The sequence below is a fragment of the Erinaceus europaeus genome, chromosome 3, assembly GCF_950295315.1.
Source record: "Erinaceus europaeus chromosome 3, mEriEur2.1, whole genome shotgun sequence".
NCBI lineage: Eukaryota > Metazoa > Chordata > Mammalia > Eulipotyphla > Erinaceidae > Erinaceus > Erinaceus europaeus.
In genome coordinates, this window is record NC_080164.1 from 53427957 (window position 1) to 53446198 (window position 18242).

The following is an 18242-nucleotide window of genomic DNA, read 5'->3' on the forward strand; positions in this document are numbered from 1 at the left end:
AGGGCCCACTTCCCCGCATGCCTCTCCCAATCCATATCAAATAATATTGCATCTGCCAATCACAACCTAATCAATGCAAGAAGTGCCACCTTAACATGCTTCAGCTCAGACTGTGTCCAGAGACTTCACGTGTAGAATGACAACCCTTCAGCTTCATTACTTGGGTGAGATCTTTCCTTTCATAGTATTCTCTAATTCTATCCCAGGTGGGTTCACTTTCTAACAAAGTCCCAAAACCTAGTTATAGACCAGGTTCTGTGAGAGCATATGTTCACACATATCCATAAACTAGGGCAAAATATATACCTATTCCACTATTCCAACCTTTGGGTCCATGATTGTTCAACAATTTGTTTGGCTTTGTATGTTAACTCTTTTCAGCCACCAGGTTCCAGATGCCATCAGAATGCTGGCCAGGCTTCCCTGGACTGAAGACCCCACCAATGTGTCCTGGAGCTCCACTTCCCCAGAGACCCACCCTACTAGGGAGAGAGGCAGACTGGGAGTATGGATCGACCGGTCAACGTCCATGTTCAGCGGGGAAGCAATTATAGAAGCCTGACCTTCCACCTTCTGCAACCCACAACGACCCTGGGTCCATGCTCCCAGGATAGAGAATGGGAAAGCTATTGGGGAGGGGATGGGATATGGAGATTGGGTGGTGGGAATTATGTGGAGTTGTACCCCTCCAACCCTATGGTTTTGTTAATTTATCCTTTCTTAAATAAAAAATAAAAAAAAAAGAAATAATAGTAGTGGCAGCACAGCGGGTTAAGTGCAGGTGGTGCGAAACACAAGGTCCAGCGTAAGGATCCCGGTTTGAGCCCTTGGCTCCCCATCTGCAGGGGAGTTGCTTCACAAGAGGCGAATCAGGTCTGCAGGTGTCTTTCTCTCCCCATCTTCCCCATCTCTCTCAATTTCTCTGTCCTATCCAATACAATGACATCAATAACAACAACAATAATAACTACAACAATAAAACAGCAAGGGCAACAAAAGGGAATAATAAAAAAGAAATAATAGTGCAGCAGGTTAAGTGCACATGGCGCAAAGTGCAAGGACCAGTAAGGATCCTAGTTCGAGCCCCTGGCTCCCCCTGCAGGGGTTTCCTTCATGGGTGGCGAAGCAGGTCTGCAGGTATCTTTCTCTCCTCCTCTCGGTCTTCCCCATGTCTCTCAATTTCTCTGTCCTATACAACAACAACAGCTATGACAATAACAACCACAAGCCCAACAACAAGGGCAAACAAAAAGGGATAAATGGTCTCCAGGAGCAGTGGATTTGTAGTGCAGTCACTGATCCCCAGAGATAACCCTGGAGACAATAAATAAAAAAACTGAAGTCCCAGATATAACCAAAAAACATACATATCTGAGGTTCTGAGGCTTCAGCTTCAATCCTTGGCACCACTTTATGCCAGTACTGAACACTGATCCTCTAATCTCTCCTCTCCCTCACATAAATAAATCTAGGGAAAAATGTACTTAATTGCCCAATGTAGGTGATTTTAAAGCTATATTCTGAAGTAGACTGATTCATAATTTCAAGGTAGAGTCTCATAAGTATAATCGTACTTTGCCTTGTATTATTTTCCATCCTTATTGTATTTTCTGGCTGAAAAATAATTCCCTTAGGTAAGCTGGGAAACAAGCAAGCAAGTTTGTTTCCTAAATAGAAACTAAACGTTAATTAGAAATTAAGAGTTTGAGTCATTTTCACTTGAATATATATTTTATTTAGAATGCAACACTAATAGCATGATGATAATGTCACAAATTTGTACCAAGAAGCACACCCTCTTTAAAATAAAATGTGCTGTTTCCTCACAAGTAATTTAAGTACAGCATTATTATTATTGGGTACTACAGTCAAAGACGACATTTAGATTCCTCAGCTTTGGGGCATTTATTAACTTGATTGAAATTTGAGTGATTGTCTAGTCAAGCAGAGGAAAGAAATTCAAAAGCAGTTTCCTTTTCTTCCACCAATTCCTTTGCAGTAAGATCCATCTTCTCACGTGAGAAATCATTAATAGGGAGACCTTCAACAATCTTCCAGGTCTTATTCTGTTGTAAATAAGAAATTCACAATTATACAATAGCAGTAAGCAATTCCTTAGTTTGAATTCCTTAGGAATGTCTGCTTTAAATTGTGATTCTGAAAGACTAAATAAAAGTCTAGATATTAATAGATAATTCTGATAAAACCTCAACCACGAACTTAAAACTCATTTAATCAAGGGCTGGGCAGTGTTGCACTGGTTAAGCATCATGCCTAAGGACTAGGGTTCAAGTCCTTACTCTCCACCTGCAGGGGGATGCTTCACAAGTGGTAAAGTAGGTCTGCAGGTGTCTATCTTTCTCCCTTCCCCTCTCAATTTCTCTCTATTCTGTTAAGAATAATAGGGAAAGAAAAAAAAAAGGAAAAAAATGGCCATCTGGAATGGTGAATTTGTATTGCTCTAGCAATACAAATTAAATTCATTAAATCTAAAAAGTCATTAAATGAGGTTTTCATTAGTAAACACATAAAAACTATGATCTTTACTATGATTACAATAAAGGACAATAATACTGAGAACCGCTCTAGAGGATACAATTTCCCACAGCATTACGATAAGGGGAAAGAGTTGAATCCGGTTTTGAAGAGTAACTTCAGTTTGTATCTGAGTCATAGCACCAAGGGAGAAAAATTCAAATACTTCCTAATAGGGGACAGACAGGAAACATACACACCCCCCTTCCCCAAATACCCTACCTTGATTGTGACAGGGAATGAGTACAGCAGATCATCAGGAACACCGTATGAGTTGCCATCAGAGATAATACCCATGGACACAAATTCTCCCTGAAAATAACAATGTTTTTGCATTTTCATGACACTTAGGATCATTTACACAGCTGTTACAAGGATTTCCAAAAATAAAGTGGACAATAACCTTCCTTCTATGAACTTCTATAACTTCATTACTGTATAAGGAATCACTACTGGAAATTTCAACGACAGGATAACTTTCATGGGTATTATCTCATTCTACTCTTTTTAATCCACATGTGAAGTAGGCCAGAGAAACATAATCCTCATTTTACAAATGAAGTTTTGGTTAAATGTAGGTTTTAAGATTAAAAAAGAGGGAGTTGGGCGGTAGCGCAGTGGGTTAAGCGCACTTGGTGCCAAGCGCAAGGAGCGGCATAAGGATCCCGTTTCCCCACCTGCAGGGGAGTGGCTTCACAGGTGGTGAAGCAGGTCTGCAGGTGTCTATCTTTCTCTCCCCGTCTGTCTTCCCCTCCTCTCCATTTCTCTCTATCCTATCTAACAATAAGGACATCAATAACAACAAAAATAATAACTACAACAATAAAAACAAGGGCAACAAAAGGGAAAATAAAATAAAAAAGATTAAAAAAGAAAAAAACAAAAACTCCCTTAACTATGTGTGCAAAGTGCTTTCCATATATCATTTCATTTAACTGTTACAATTCTGTGAGGTAGATGCCATGCAGAGGATGACAAAATAGTTCAGAGAGGCTAAGTGACTTTCCCCAGGTTACCCAACTAGCAGACAACCCAACTAGGATATGAATCTCACCTGCCTAATTGATAAGACACTTTTATATAACAACAGCAGAGGACAAAAATAAGAGTGTCCTTTGCATATCACTGAGTCCTTACCTCTGGGGTTCCAAACCAGATGTCTCTAACATGGTCACAGATGGCTTTTGCAGCAGACATTGCACTGGATAGTTTTCGGGCCTTAATGACAGCAGCACCACGCTGTTGCACAGTCTGGATGGAGGCAGGCAGAGATAGCAGTTTTTACTTGATTATGATAGCAGATTAAAACAAAAAAATCAATTCCAAGCTGGTCTTGGGGTGAGAGGCTGTAACCAAAGTTGAATGCATCTGCTTCAAAATCATGCAATTTCCCAGTGTTGGCTTTAGTAACCTATTTCAAGTATAAGTACTGGTCTTTTAAAAAAAGTATTTAATATATAAATATATATTATATAATTTATTTAAATTGAGAGGGAAGGGGAGATAGAGAGACACCCGCTCATGAAGCTTCCCTCCTGCAGGGGGAACTGGGGGCTTGAACCTGGGTCTTTGTGCATTATAATGTGGGCACTCAACCAGGTGCATCACAGTGCAGCCCCAGTACTAGTCTTTTTGCAAAGAGAAAATTATAATAGATCAGATCAGAATAGATCACAAATGACTGAAAGGATGCAGTATTACCAGAGCAACCAGACCCTACTCTTTAGAGATACACTTAGATGAGTGACACAGTCTGTCATTTCTTTAGCGTAGGGCTTCAATATCTATCTATCTATCTATCTATCTATCTATCTATCTATCTATCTATCTATTTTTTTCCTGAGGGGGGTGATGTAGTGGGGGAAGGCACTGCTGGGGCTTCACATATGCACCATTTTTTACTCTGGACCAACTTTTTCATTCAGGCAGATAGAAACTACAGTACTGAAGTTATTCCTGTGTGGTGTCAGGGCTTGAACCAGGCAGGTGCTCCAGGGGTGAGGTATTCCTCTGGCCCCTCACATGTTTTACTTACTGTGATAAATTCTCCCTTGAGCCAGCTGTCATCTTTCAGAGCCTCATAAACACCAACATCCTTTCCTTGCAGTTTCACCTTGGCATGGTTGACATCGGGATACTGAGTTGAGGAATGGTTTCCCCAAATAATGACATTCTTGACATCATTAGAAGTCACACCAAGTTTAAGAGCAATCTAGTTAGAGAAAGCATATACATTACACAGATAAATGCTTTTATTTCATAAATTCTAAAACAGTTAAACATAAAAAAATCAACTTTTTATTAACATTAAAAACTACTTCTGATCTAATATTTGCTTCACCTATAATTCTGAAATTATTAGGACTATTAACTACATAAAGTAGTTCACAAATTAGTTGTATGGTTGGTTTCCAGGGGTACCCAGTCAGTTATTGATATGTCTAGTAGTTGAGGTAGAGTAGTGTATTGTGCAGTCTGTCTCACTTTCTATTTTGTCACAACCTGAAAGGACTTAGCTAACCTTTATTATATTTGTCTGGCAATATGGGAAAAAAATAAATTAAAAAATACATATATACACACACATACATTTGGGCAAGTAAGCTGAGATATATATTGCCAATAATTTAAACCTCTAAATTTATCAAGTGTCAACTTCAGCTGCCCTAAGCACAATTTCCAGATTACTCATCCATTCAGACCTTCTTGGCTCTCTAATCTCCTTTGTCTCTTGCCCATATTCTTTTGTTCTTTTGACCTCTCAAGCTGAATACTAACCTTGCCAGTAGTCCAAATTAACAGGTAGTCAAGAAATTAGTTATTTGCTTCCTTGGTTACTTTTGTGCCAGTCATATATGTATCTGATTAAACAGTTTTTGAGTAATTCTTTAGTACTTTTAGTTCTCTTTTCCCTGGTACCAGTTAACTAGTTTCACTGCCAAATTACCTCATCAGTAGAAAAGATGCAGCTGTGCTTTGTAAATACACAGGGGAGTTCTGCAGGTGATAAACAGTCACAAGATACTAAGTTCCAAAACAAATTAGGAGTCTTGGTAACCATTCATGTAAGAGAACATAATCTTCTAGAAACAGGGGGTATGGATAGACCTGTTAATGCCCATGTCCAGTGGAGAAGCAATTACAAAAGCCAGGGCTCCCACCTTCTGTACCCCATAAAGAGCTTTTTAAAAAACATTTTATTTATTGGCTAGAGACAGAAATTGAAAGGGGAGGGGGAGATAAAGACAGAGAGAGAGACAGAGAGACACCTGCAGCCCTGCTTCACCACTCATGAAGCTTTCCCTCTGCAGGTGGGGCCCAGAGGCTTGAACCTGGGTTCTTGTGCACTGTATGTGAGTGCTTAGTCAGGTGTGCCACCACCTGGCCCCTACCCCATAAAGATCTTTGGTATATACTGTTGTGACCCCAACAGGAGTTTGGGACTACTAGCACGCAAATGACATCACCCTGAGGAGGTGCTTCAGAGAAGGGAATCTATAAAATCACAGGACTTTTAGTACGTTGCTTTTTTTGGCTGCTGCTTCTTCTCCTGGTCAGAAGCATCTTGGCGGAGGTGCGCCATGGCTACTTCTCCTAGGAACTGAACACGTGTGACTCTGCTAGCCAGTAAACTTTTAGAGCCCTCTACAGCCAAGAGCAACCTTTACCAGAGCTGATAATTGTTTATCTTATGGGGCTAAACTTTTGATAACTATACTCAGACTTTATGGACCTAGCGTACTCTTTTTCTCTTTCCCTGGATACTGCCCTGCCCCTTAGCTCAAAAACAATCAATTTTCAGTTTTAGGCAGTGATTTTTTAACTTTAATCTCACAACATTTTCTGTTAATAGTACAAATTTATTGAAATAAAATTGTCCTTTCTAGGACAAAAGAATTGTCCTTTCTAGAAATCCATATAGGACTAAATCCGCAGATCTACTTATTGGGATGTTGGAAAAGTGGAATAGTCATGATGGGGGGGTCAAGTGGTAGCTTACCGGGTTAAGTGCATATAGTACGAACTGCAAGGACCCACAAGGATCCCGGTTCAAGCCCCTGGCTCCCCATCTGCAGGGAGTGGACTCACAAGTGGTGATGCATTTTACCTCTCCTTTCAATTTCTCTGTCCTATCCAAAAAAATCGTAAAGGAGCAGGAGATTTGTAGTATAAGCACCGAGCCTCAGCAATAACCCCAGAGGGAAAAGAGGTATAAGGACAGAAAAAGTATTAGGGGAAAATGAAAGAGATTATGTCAGAAACTAGAACTTCGTTATGACTTTTGAAGGCACCAAGACCACCTAGGTCTGAGAAAGCCTAGAACTAGTATACACAAGAGTCAGTTTATTTTGCAAGTTCATTTGTCTTGGTTAAATATATTCCATGTAAGTAGTTGTCCTTCACTTCTTATTCTAGTAAGTCCTCCCCCCACCCCGCCTTTTCTTTCTTTTTATTTTAGATAAAGACAGAGGCACAGAAAGAGACCACAGAAGCACAGCTTCCTTCAATGCTGTGGAGGTCTGGCTCAAATGTAGGTTGTGCACATGACAAAACAACACACTGTCCATGTGACCTTCTCCAGCCAATGTGAATAATTTTTTTTTTAACCAAAGCACTACTCAGCTCTGGCTTTTGGTGGTACAGGGGATTGAACCTGGGACTTTGGAACCTCAGGCATGAGAGTATTTTTGCATAATCATTATGCTATCTCCCCCTTCCCCGTAGTGAATAATTTTTAACTACTATAATAAAAGGACATTAATAACCACACTTTGTTATAGTTAGCATACATAATGTAGTTGAAGAGAAGACCAAGAAATTTAGCCCCTGGTGACTAAAAAGTGAGAATAGTTTCTTACTAAACGAAAGCAACAAGGTATCCAGCTATGCTGCAAGTGAAAGGTTTTCAGGTTAAACATTCGTCAGATTTTAAGAGGCATTTTGCTAACCTGAGCTTTAGCTCGGTTGTGATCCAAACGAGTCAAGCAACTGAAGTTCTCCTTGGGGATGGATGGTGCTGATTTGGCAGCAGTTAGGCAGTTGGTATTGGCTGGATTTCCCACCACAACCACCTATAATATAAAGCAGTTACAGATCATAGACAAGTAAACTCTTCTGCACACACATTATTCTTAGCCATTTATTTATTAAGGTGGGCCCCTATTTGACAGTGAGTTGCAGACACAATATAATCTTAGGTACTCCAATCAGTGTATATTTCCCCAAACAAGGGCACTTTTGGTTGAGCGTAGTTATGCTAAACAGCCTGCATGCATTTGAACAGTCTAAAAAACATTGTAATCCTTTACTAAGAGAATTGTCCATTTCTATTTACTTTATTTCTATTGTTTTTGCTAATTATTATAGAAAAATAAAAGCTCACCACTTAAAAATTCTGATGTTTATCAAATATCACAATAGATAGTGGACTATAATTGGTAGCTTTAGAAATCTTAGAAAATTTTCATTTATTTATTTATTTCCTTTTTGTTGCCCTTGTTGTTTCCATTGTTGTTGTACTTATTACTGTTGTTGATGTTGTCATTGTTGGATAGGACAGAGAGAAATGGAGAGGAGGGGAAGACAGAGAGGGAGGAGAGAAAGACACCCACAGACCTGATTCAACGCCTGTGAAGCAACTCTCTTGCAGGTGGGGAGCCAGGGGCAGAAACCAGTATCCTTATGCTGGTCCTTGTGCTTTGTGCCACGTGCGCTTAACCCGCTGTGCTACCGCCTGACTCCCGTCATATAAATTTCTACACTATAATAAAGAACCTAGAAACAGTGAGCTCATTAACCAAGTTATATCTGTATTTACTGACCACTGCACAGAAGTGTGTGTGTGGTGGAAGACACATAATTTTGCTTTTATGTAGTTTCAACAGCTTATAATGAAAAACCCTAACCCCATAAAAGATTGCATTGGTCACCTTAACTGACTTCTTGGCATATTTGTCCAGAGCTGCACCCTGGCACTTGAAGATTTTCACATTTGCTTTGAGTAAATCTTTTCTCTCCATGCCATCCCTTCTAGGCATGGAGCCTACAAGAATGGCCACATCCAGATCTTTGAAGGCAACCTCTTCTTTATCTGTTGCGATGACATCTGTAAACACGGCAATAGATAGAGATACAACTTAAACACCGAGTACTTATTTTTGCCACCAGGGTTATCCTGGGGCTTGGTGCTGGTGCTACTAATCTGTTTCTCCCAGAAGCCATTTGTTTTCCTTTTTATTTTATTTGATAGGTCAGAGAGAAATTGAGAGGCGAAGAGATGACAGAGAGGGAAAAATAAAGACACCCACAGACCCGCTTTACCTCTGTGAAGCATCCCCTGCCCACAGGTAGGGAGTGTTGGCTCAAACCCAGGTTCTCATGCATAGTAACTTGTGTGCTCAACTGGTGCTCCACTGCCTGGCCTCACACCAAAGTATTTTCATACTGAATCTAACTTGTTAGAAACTTTGTAGAAAATGTTAACTTTTATGTATCACATTGAGAAAAGTTTCAGGGGTCTAATAGATAATATCTGGAGAAAATAACATCTACAGAAAAGTCAATGAATTAATTTTGCTATCAATTTTAAAAATTTCAGTTTTTCTTTTACAATCACATTTATGCAAGGTATAACTTTTTTTTTAAAGGTATAAGTTTTAAAGTAACATTACCAATCAAACACTTAAAAAACAATAAGTATTTATTGAAGAGTTTTGTGTAGAGATAAAGCTAAGAGATTTACCAAATTTAATCTTCACAAAATACAGATGAAGCAGCTCGGGGGGCGGGGGGAGTAGATGTAGCATTAGATTCATAAGCATGAGGCCTTAAGTTTGAGCACTGGCTTAGCACGTGCCAGAATGATACTCTGGTTCTCTCCTCCTTTCATCTTAATAAATGAATCTTTGAAAAAAAAATTTCACAAAAACACAGAAGTATAAAGGGAATAATTCGATGACATTAAAAGGCAATGAGGGCTTGGGAGGTGGCACAGTGGATAAGTTCAAGACTATCAAGCATAAGGTCCAGAGTTTGATCCTCAGCATTAAATGTGTCAGAGTGACACTGGTTTTTTCCACTTCTCTCTCATAAACAAATAAATCTCTCTTAAAAATAAAAAAAGTAGAGGGAATGTTATTCAAGACCAGGTTGGTCCAGAGTTCAATTACTATGCTACAGTGATTAAGCCAATAAACAGATTAATTAAAGAAGATCTCAGAAGGACACAGGTTCAAGCCCCTGGTCCTCACCTGTAGGGGAAAAGCTTCACAGGTGGTGAAGCAGGGCTGCAGATGTCTGTCTCTTTCTCTCTCTACCTCCTCTTCCTCTCTCAATTTCTCTCTGTCTCTACCCAATAATAAATAAATAAAATATAATTTTAAAAAAATCTCAGAGAGTCTTCCCTCAGCCCAAGTAAGAAGAGAACAACTTAGAGATGCATTACTTGGAAACCTGAAGATTTTCACAAAAATTTACTATGAAACGAGGAGTCAGCATTGTTAGTGATCAATTTTTAGACCAGTGAATTTGCATCTACTATAAGCCCTCAAATGGGCTTCCACAGGATTACCAGTCAGAAGAGGAAAAATCTTCCCATATACCTTTATGTTCTGAATTTTTCCTTTCCTGTCATTCAGATGGCAGAAGTGAGCTATGTATAACCTGGCCTCATGAGAAAGCATAGACATTTAGCAGGCAGGAGTAAAATGTGAAAAAACAAATTAAGTTGATTTGGAAAGAACAATGAGCAACGAAAAGGAACCAGCAGAATAGCTTGTTTGGGCAAGGTAATGTAGCCTCTTATATAACTATGCACCCAAATTATTCAAATGTTAATTAATAGGTAATGATCCCTGCCCGACCCACCCATTAGAACCTCCATTGTGACCTTCAATTTCTCTTGGGCCAAATTTTCTATTCATTTTACTTCAGGTAGAAAGAGATGGAGAAACACTGTACTCCACTATTTGTGGAGTTGCCTTCATTGCTATGGTGTTCCCATATAACACCAGGAATTGCATGTCATTCATGGTAATGACAGTGCTCTATGGGGAAGACTAAATTTCTGGGCCCCGATAAATGAATTCTTTCAAAATACTGCTCCATCATATATGGTGCTGGGAACCAAACTCAGGGCTTTACCTATGCAAAGCATGAATGCCATCACTCCTTAACCCCTATTACTCATTTCTGTCTTTATTTATTCTTGTCATGCATCTATATCATCTAGCTGTAGTTCAAAAAAGTCACAATATTTCTATGAAATATTTTCCAAGACACTATTTATCTAAAGTCAAACATCTGTTTTTTGAAAGACATTAAGTCCTATAAAAATCTCCATCCATTTTCTAACTTACCTTTCAGGAGGGGAAGAGCACAGTCTTGCAGTTCCATTAGGACACCATCCAGGACACCCATCATGGGAGTGATATCCAACAACACAAGAATTATAGGCTGCCAAATAGCAAGGTCAGCACTTGTCAACACAGGCTATGTCATTCAGTTACAAAACAGTCCTTTTGTATGAAAGATAAATTCAATATACACAGGTGAAGAGAATGAATAAATATTTTAGAAAGGGACTTTACTGTACAATAGCCAAACAGGCTGAAGTATGGGGTGTTTGCCTCAAACTAAGAAGCAGACTCCCAATCTTGCTACTTTGGGTGTACAAAGTAATTAAGTCAGCAACGTTCTTTCCCATATCTACAACAGTTTTCTTAGTGAATACTTTCCGTTAAATCTGCTGGCTGCATTAAGTCAACTAAACACAGTACATGGAATAGTTCTCATCTCAAAGTATTTTTATCACTGGGAGAAATATATAAACACAACTTATAGGATTCTGTTTATAGCAATGTGTTGTTAAAGTTTTGGAGGCTCCAGCTGGCCAGGCTGGCTTTGCGGCGGTAGAGAGACTCGAGGACACACGGCTGGGCTGAGAAGCTGAAGTTTAATCTTTATTCACGGGCAAATCACCACACCATGTGCTTCTCTATCATTTTCCCTCTGCTGCTGCTGCTGGGACTCTGGATGTCCTTAGCATATGGAGCGGGAAGAAGGGGGGGGGGCGGCAAAACTAGCAAGGGCCAAACTAATTTTTCTCAGAGGTCGGGGGGAAGGGGAGCAAACCAATATGAGAGCACTACCCGAAGGAGCCCAGAGAGAGCAGGGGGGGGGGGGGGTGTGTGTGTGTGTGTGGGGGGGGGGGTGGGGGGGAGGTGCTTTTATTGGGCGACAACCAGGGGTGATGTGTGGGGGCAGGATTGGTTGAAGGGGGCACTGCTAGGATAACATGGGGCGTGGTAAAACCTGGGGGCGGAGACTGCATCAGAATAATTCCTCAGCACATCATCACTTAAAAACTTATTTGCAACTAAATACAGGGGCTTATTGATAATAGTCTTACTTTGGCTTAAAATCTATACTTGCTCCTACCTGGTCTTTACCAAAGACAGACCCATTTCCAATACTGTACAGGAGTGAATATGCAATTTGACCAGCTGCTCCAGTCACAAGAACTTTGATGGGTTCAGACTGTAAATGAAAAGAGAAACATTAATATTTTATTTAAAAATGCTATTTTCCTCTAAAAATACTCAGGATTTCCCCACTAACAGCCACATAATTTAAAGGTTAATGTAGGGGATCAAGCTGTAGCGCAGTGAAGTCGCTTCACAGGTGGTGAAACAGGCCTGCAGGTGTCTGTCTTTCTCTCCCCCTCTCCATTTCTCTCTGTCCTATCTACAATGACAACTACAATAACTACAACAACAGTAAAAGAAAAAAGCAACAAGGTCAACAAGAGGGAACATAAAAAAATGCTTAAATGTGAAATTGTCATCTCTATAACTAGTTTAGTAGAAAACAAATTTATTCCAGTAAATATTGCATATACAAATCGACTTATGGAATATGTGCCTTTTGGTTGCATATTAATGTGCTATTTAACTGCCTACTAGTTTACTAATATAATCTCATCTTGTTCACGTTTTAAAAAATATTTATTTATTCCCTGTTGTTGCCTTTGTTGTTTTATTGTTGTAGTTATTATTGTTGTTGTTACTGTCATCATTGTTGGATAGGACAGAGAAATGGAGAGAGGAGGGGAAGACAAAGAGGGGGGAGAAAGACACCTGCAGACCTGCTTCACCACTTGTGAAGCGACTCCCCTGTAGGTGGGGAGCCGGGGGCTCGAACCGGGATCCCTATGCTGGTCCTTGCACTTTGTGCCACCTGTGCTTAACCCACTGTGCTACCACCCAACTCCCCTTGTTCACTTTTTAAAACTGCAACAGAAAGGTAGGGAGTGAGAGAAATCAGAGCACTGCCTGATTTCTATCTCTGAGCTGCTTCCCTGGCCCAACTATAACTATATCTTTAAGGATACTTGTCATTTAACCAGGACTTAAGTGTTGATATGTGTTATGTGCTGTTACAAACTTTGACAGCTATTAGAACCTCACAAAATACTCTATATGTGTATGGGAGTGAGAGGATTTGCCTAAACTGATTCTATTTAAGTCTATTTCCCCTTTATAACTACTATGTTCTTTGTATGTCTTCTTTTAAAAGTATTTTCCATTTGGAGTCAGGCTTTCAGTTGTCACAATGTTTTGCTATGGTTACATTTACTAATGAAATTAGTTATTTCATTTTCTTTTCTCAAATACAAAAATAACACCATGTTTTTCCTCATCTAAGTCGTTAGGGTAAATTATGATTGTCTTTCTAAGATCTATTTTATTTATTGAAAGAAAGTGAGACCAGAACATCACTCTGTCATATTCAATGAGGATTGAACTCAGGGCCCATTTCTTGCAAGCCCAATGATCCACTAATTTGCTACATCAGGACTGATTGTCTTATTAAAATTTTCTGGTTCAAGATAATAGCAGCAAATGCTGGAGAGGTTGTGGGGTCAAAGGAACCTTTCTACACTGTTGGTGGGAATGTAAATTGGTCCAACCTCTGTGAAGAATAGTCTGGAGAACTCTCAGAAGGCTAGAAATGCACCTACCCTATCATCCTGCAATTCCTCTCCTGGTGATAGAGACTAAGGAAGCCAACATATCCATCCAAAAAGATCTGTGTACACATATGTTCTTGGTAGCACAATTTGTAATAGCCAAAACCTGGAAGCAACTCAGGTGTCCAACAACAGCTGAGTGGCTGAGCAAGTTGTGGTATATATACACAACGGAATACTACTTAGCTATTAAAAACAGTGACTTCACCGTTTTCAGTCGATCTTGGATGGACCTTGAAAAATTCATGTTAAGTGAACTAAGTCAGAAACAAAAGAATGAATATGGGATGATCTCACTCTCAGGTAGAAGTTGAAAAACAAGATCAGAAGAGAAAACACAAGTAGAACCTAAACTGGAATTGGCATGTTGCACCAAAGTAAAAGACTCTGGGGTTGCTGGGGGGTGGGGTGGGGGTGGAATACAGGTCCAAAAAGGATGACAGAGGACCTAATAGGGATTGTATTGTTATATGGAAAACTGGCAAATGTTATGAATGTACAAACTATTGTATTTACTGTTGAATGTAAAACATTAATTCCCCAATAAAGAAATTAAAAATAAAGTAAAAAAAATATATTTCTGGTTCATTGCAAACATTTCTTTTTCAGTGTGAAGATTCTTTTTTATTTTTTATTTATTTTATTTTTTTAATATTTTATTTTATTTATTTATTCCCTTTTGTTGCCCTTGTTGTTTTATTGTTGTAGTTATTGTTGTTGTCGTTGTTGGATAGGACAGAGAGAAATGGAGAGAGGAGGGGAAGACAGAGAGGAGGAGAGAAAGACAAACACCTGCAGACCTGCTTCACCGCCTGTGAAGCGACTCCCCTGCAGGTGGGGAGCCGGGGTTCGAACCGAGATCCTTGTGCTGGTCCTTGCGCTTTGTGCCACCTGCGCTTAACCCGCTGCGCTACAGCCCGACTCCCAGTGTGAAGATTCTTAAGGCAATTTCTCCCTGACCTTCTAAGTCTCTTCCCTATCTTCACCAACTTCTCCCCCAAGCTTCATATGTCTAAACTTTTTGAAAAACAAAACCATGCACACACAGAATTATATATTTGTATCCCAAATAGATTTTATAAAGAAAACTAAAAATTGTTGCATTATTTTACATCAGATGGCCTTTACATGTTTTTGACTGTCATTTCCCTCTTGTAGTCAAGTAAAGTACATGACAAAAAGGAAACAGAAGAAAATTTTAATTTTAAAAAATATTTATTTTCCCTTTTGTTGCCCTTTTTTATTGTTGTTGTAGTTATTATTGTTGTTGTTATTGATGTCGTCATTGTTAGATAGGACAGAGACAAATGGAGAGAGGAGGGGAAGACAGAGAGGGGGAGAGAAAGACACCTACAGACCTGCTTCACCATTGTGAAGCGACTCTCCTGTAGGCGAGGAGCTGGAACAGGGATCCTTATGCAGGTCTTTGTGCTTCGCGCCACGTGCGCTTAACCAGCTGCACTAACTACTACCCGACTCCCGGAAACAGAAGAAATTATCCTTCTCTTTTAAGAATACAAAATTCTTAAGGCCAGGGACTTTGTTGCTTAATTTATTGTTGTATAAAATGTCTAAAGCAATGAATGCCTGGACCATCACTGGAGCTCAAATATTTGTTGAAGTGTAAACTGGGTTTTGAAAAAGTAATTATCCACAACTTAGAACAGGTGAAAGAACTGCTTGGAAGGAAAACTAACGTGCTTTATATTTGTACTAAAGAAAACAAAAAAAAAGGAAAAAGGTTAGAAACTGATCACAAGTGTCCAGTGAGTAGAACTATTCATGTTAGTAGTTTTAATGATATTCTTTTTTTTCACCACAGTACTGCTTGGTTCAGGTTTATGGTGGTGCAGGGGATTGAATCTGGGACCTTGGAGCTTCAGGTATGAAAGTCTCTTTGCAGAAGCATTATGCAGTTTCCCGATCCACTATTATGCCATCCAATATTAATTTGTTAAACTATATACCTGTGAACCTCAGTTCCACTTCAGACCAGTGATTCTATTAGTGTGTCTATATGTTGTCATAAGAGGATAAGCCATTTAGAGAAGGGGAATCACTAGGTAGAGTCTATACAAATTACCAAATTCAAGGACCAAAGATTAAGCCCCAGGCTACCTACCACATGCGGAACATCTGCAGGGGGACATTTCAAGATTAGTAAAGTGGTGCTGAGGTATCTTTCCTCTCTCTCTCTCATCTACTAAAAGAAAGACAAATATGCTAATGGTAATAACAGGTCATGTAGGCACTGGCTGCCATAACCCTAGTGGTAAAACAAAGCCCAACCAAGCCAAAAACAAGTAACAAACAAAACAAAAAACAGCCCTGGAACTCAGAACGCTTAATTATAATCCTAGCTTTGTATCTTATCATCTATGTACTCTTCCGCAAATTAATCTCTTTGTATTGTTTCCCCACAATATAACAGATAATTGCCACCATACAAATACTTGTAAAGACTAAATGTTAATATACAAAGTATCAAGAACAGGTGGTCTGAGAGGTGGCACAGTGGCTAAGGCACTAGATTCTCAAGCATGAGGTCCTGAGTTTAATCCCTGGTAGCTCATGTACCAGAGTGATGTCTGGTTCTTTCTCTTTCTCCTATCTTTCTCATTAATAAAAAAACAAAACAAAACAAAGTATCAAGAACAGTATTTAACTAGGGCTAAAATTATAAGTCTTTGTGACCACAGAATTTTCCTGTAAAGATTTATAGTCTGTAGTTTTCCATTTTTATGTGTTACTCTCTACTAGACTGTGACCCCTTCCTCACCTGCCTTTGACTCAAGTTTGCACACTCATATAGCATTTAACAAATATTGGTTGAATGAATGAAAGTAAGGGTGAAGTCGATGTCAACATCAATATTAAAGTTTACCCTCCCCCAAAGTGAGGCAGACAAAACAATGCTGTCAATTGTGTTAATTTTAGGTATTAAAAAAATGTGTTCATGTTACTCTTGGGTGTTGGGGTTGTGGTCAACAAATGAATAGTCACTAATTCCACTTAAGTGGTTTCTTTCTTTTGTATTTTTGGGCAGACTATTTTCACAAGTAGGTAAATTCCATTTTGTTAAAAAACCTAGTATCTCAGTGTTTGATGGTCAAACAGGAAACTGTCTATATGGTTTTTTCTGCTCTTTGCAAAAACTGAAGCAGAAAAGCAGGAAGGTGGGTGATTTCCTGCTTACTTTTCATAATGTTACTGTGTAAAGATAGGTTACTATTCTTTGTGTAGATATCTGAGCAGTCTGCCAAGATCCAAAGATGGAATGTCTTTGCTCTTGGCAGGGCACTAATGACCTTCCTGCAGATGAGGATGGTCTTGCACATGTTCTATTCTCAATTGTAAAGCTTGAATTTAAGTGTCCTGTTACTTTACAGAAAAAAAAAGAAAAATCTATGTATTTCCTTTTCACTTTATATATGTAGTTCTATAACATAAGACAAAACAGTATCACTCAAAGTATTCCCGTAGGTTATTTTTGCTGTTCTCCTATGGACAGGGACAAGGAATTCCAGTCTTAAAAACAAACAAAAAAAACCTTTTCTTTCTTTGAACTGCTTACAAAAGGTAGATATTGCACCTTACCCAGCACCCCTGCTCAACTGATAGACCACAGGACCTGTATGCTTGAGATTCCTTGTTTAACCTCAGCACCAGACAGGAGTGGTATACCCTCTTCCCACTACGTGAGACTGTCTCTCATATTCTAACTTAATGATGGTTCACATACTAGGCCCAGGAAGCAAGGAATTTGAGTCATATAAGAATTTGCTGTCAATTCTAACAGACAGGATTCTTCCCCACAAACTTGCTATACTTATTATTTGTTACCAGAATGACCTTCTAGGGATGAGGCCTGGTTTGATTTACTGTGTAGTAAAACAAAACAGGAATGGAACAAAGGTGTCTCTATGACCTTGGGAAAATCATTTGACTTCACCAGGTCGTTTTATGTTACAGAAAATTAACTTGAAATTCTAGAATTCTGTTATTCTGAACCAGAAGATATAACTGTATAAATATGTCTGGTAATATTAATGCTGACAGTTTGTGTTTGCAGAAAAACTTGTATTCTCATCCATAATTGCAGTTAGTATATCACATTCTCTTTGGGTTTCAATAAATTCAATCTAAGGATTTGGAGTGAGATTTGTCAAGATAATCTTGACGAAGTATCATTAGTTCTAGAAAACACACACACACAAAACCTTAGCTTCTGAGGTTCTTTGATAAGCACCTACTTTACTAGTGAAGTTATTAGTTCAGTAACCACTGAAACTACGGTTTAAACGTCCAACTATATGACCTGAAAAATTTGTAGAAAAACTGGGGTTAACACATACTAGAAATGAGTAGCTATCCCTCCTGGTCCCCTTATAATGGCAGAGGGCACTTGCCTTGAAAACTCATCTTCTTAGACTCTGTAAACCCTCCAATTCATTCAAATACTTCCATAAGCATTTTAGTATTTTAAGATAACAGGAAAAATAGTCTCAACTCTAAATACAAAAACTGAAGCAACTTCTTTTTGATTTCAAATATCCCCAAACTGCATATAGATTAGTTTTGTCAGAGATCTCTCACCCCCGCGCCCCCTTCAACCTTTCAGCTGAGACAAGAAAAATTTAGTGATCTAGATTGTGTGCAAGATGGTGACATTGTGTAA

At 39.1% G+C, this 18242-nt stretch overlaps 1 protein-coding gene across 2 annotated transcripts; it reads right to left on the reverse strand.

Moving 5' to 3' along the window:
* Positions 1-1712: 1712 nt before the first annotated feature.
* On the reverse strand, positions 1713-17836 carry MDH1 (malate dehydrogenase 1). Of its 2 annotated transcripts, none has more exons than XM_060187201.1 (9): positions 17818-17836; positions 11974-12072; positions 10893-10989; positions 8466-8641; positions 7485-7607; positions 4571-4747; positions 3673-3786; positions 2758-2847; positions 1713-2066 (listed from the first exon to the last, which is right to left on the reverse strand). In XM_060187201.1, the coding sequence occupies exons 3-9, from the start codon at positions 10954-10956 to the stop codon at positions 1941-1943; spliced, it is 870 nt and encodes a 289-aa protein (XP_060043184.1). In that variant the 5' UTR covers positions 10957-10989; positions 11974-12072; positions 17818-17836; the 3' UTR covers positions 1713-1940. The 2 variants fall into 2 exon arrangements, with proteins under 2 accessions (XP_060043184.1, XP_060043183.1); XM_060187200.1 differs by lacking the exon at positions 17818-17836 and adding an exon at positions 14923-14949.
* Positions 17837-18242: the final 406 nt, after the last annotated feature.

Excerpts from the sequence above, each read along its gene's own strand:
- MDH1 (XM_060187200.1), bottom strand. Across the intron at positions 2,848-3,672 it reads TCTGGTTTGGAACCCCAGAG|GGAGAATTTGTGTCCATGGG; the intron begins GTAAGGACTCAG and ends TGTTATTTTCAG. Across the intron at positions 2,067-2,757 it reads CATTCCCTGTCACAATCAAG|AATAAGACCTGGAAGATTGT; the intron begins GTAGGGTATTTG and ends TATTTACAACAG.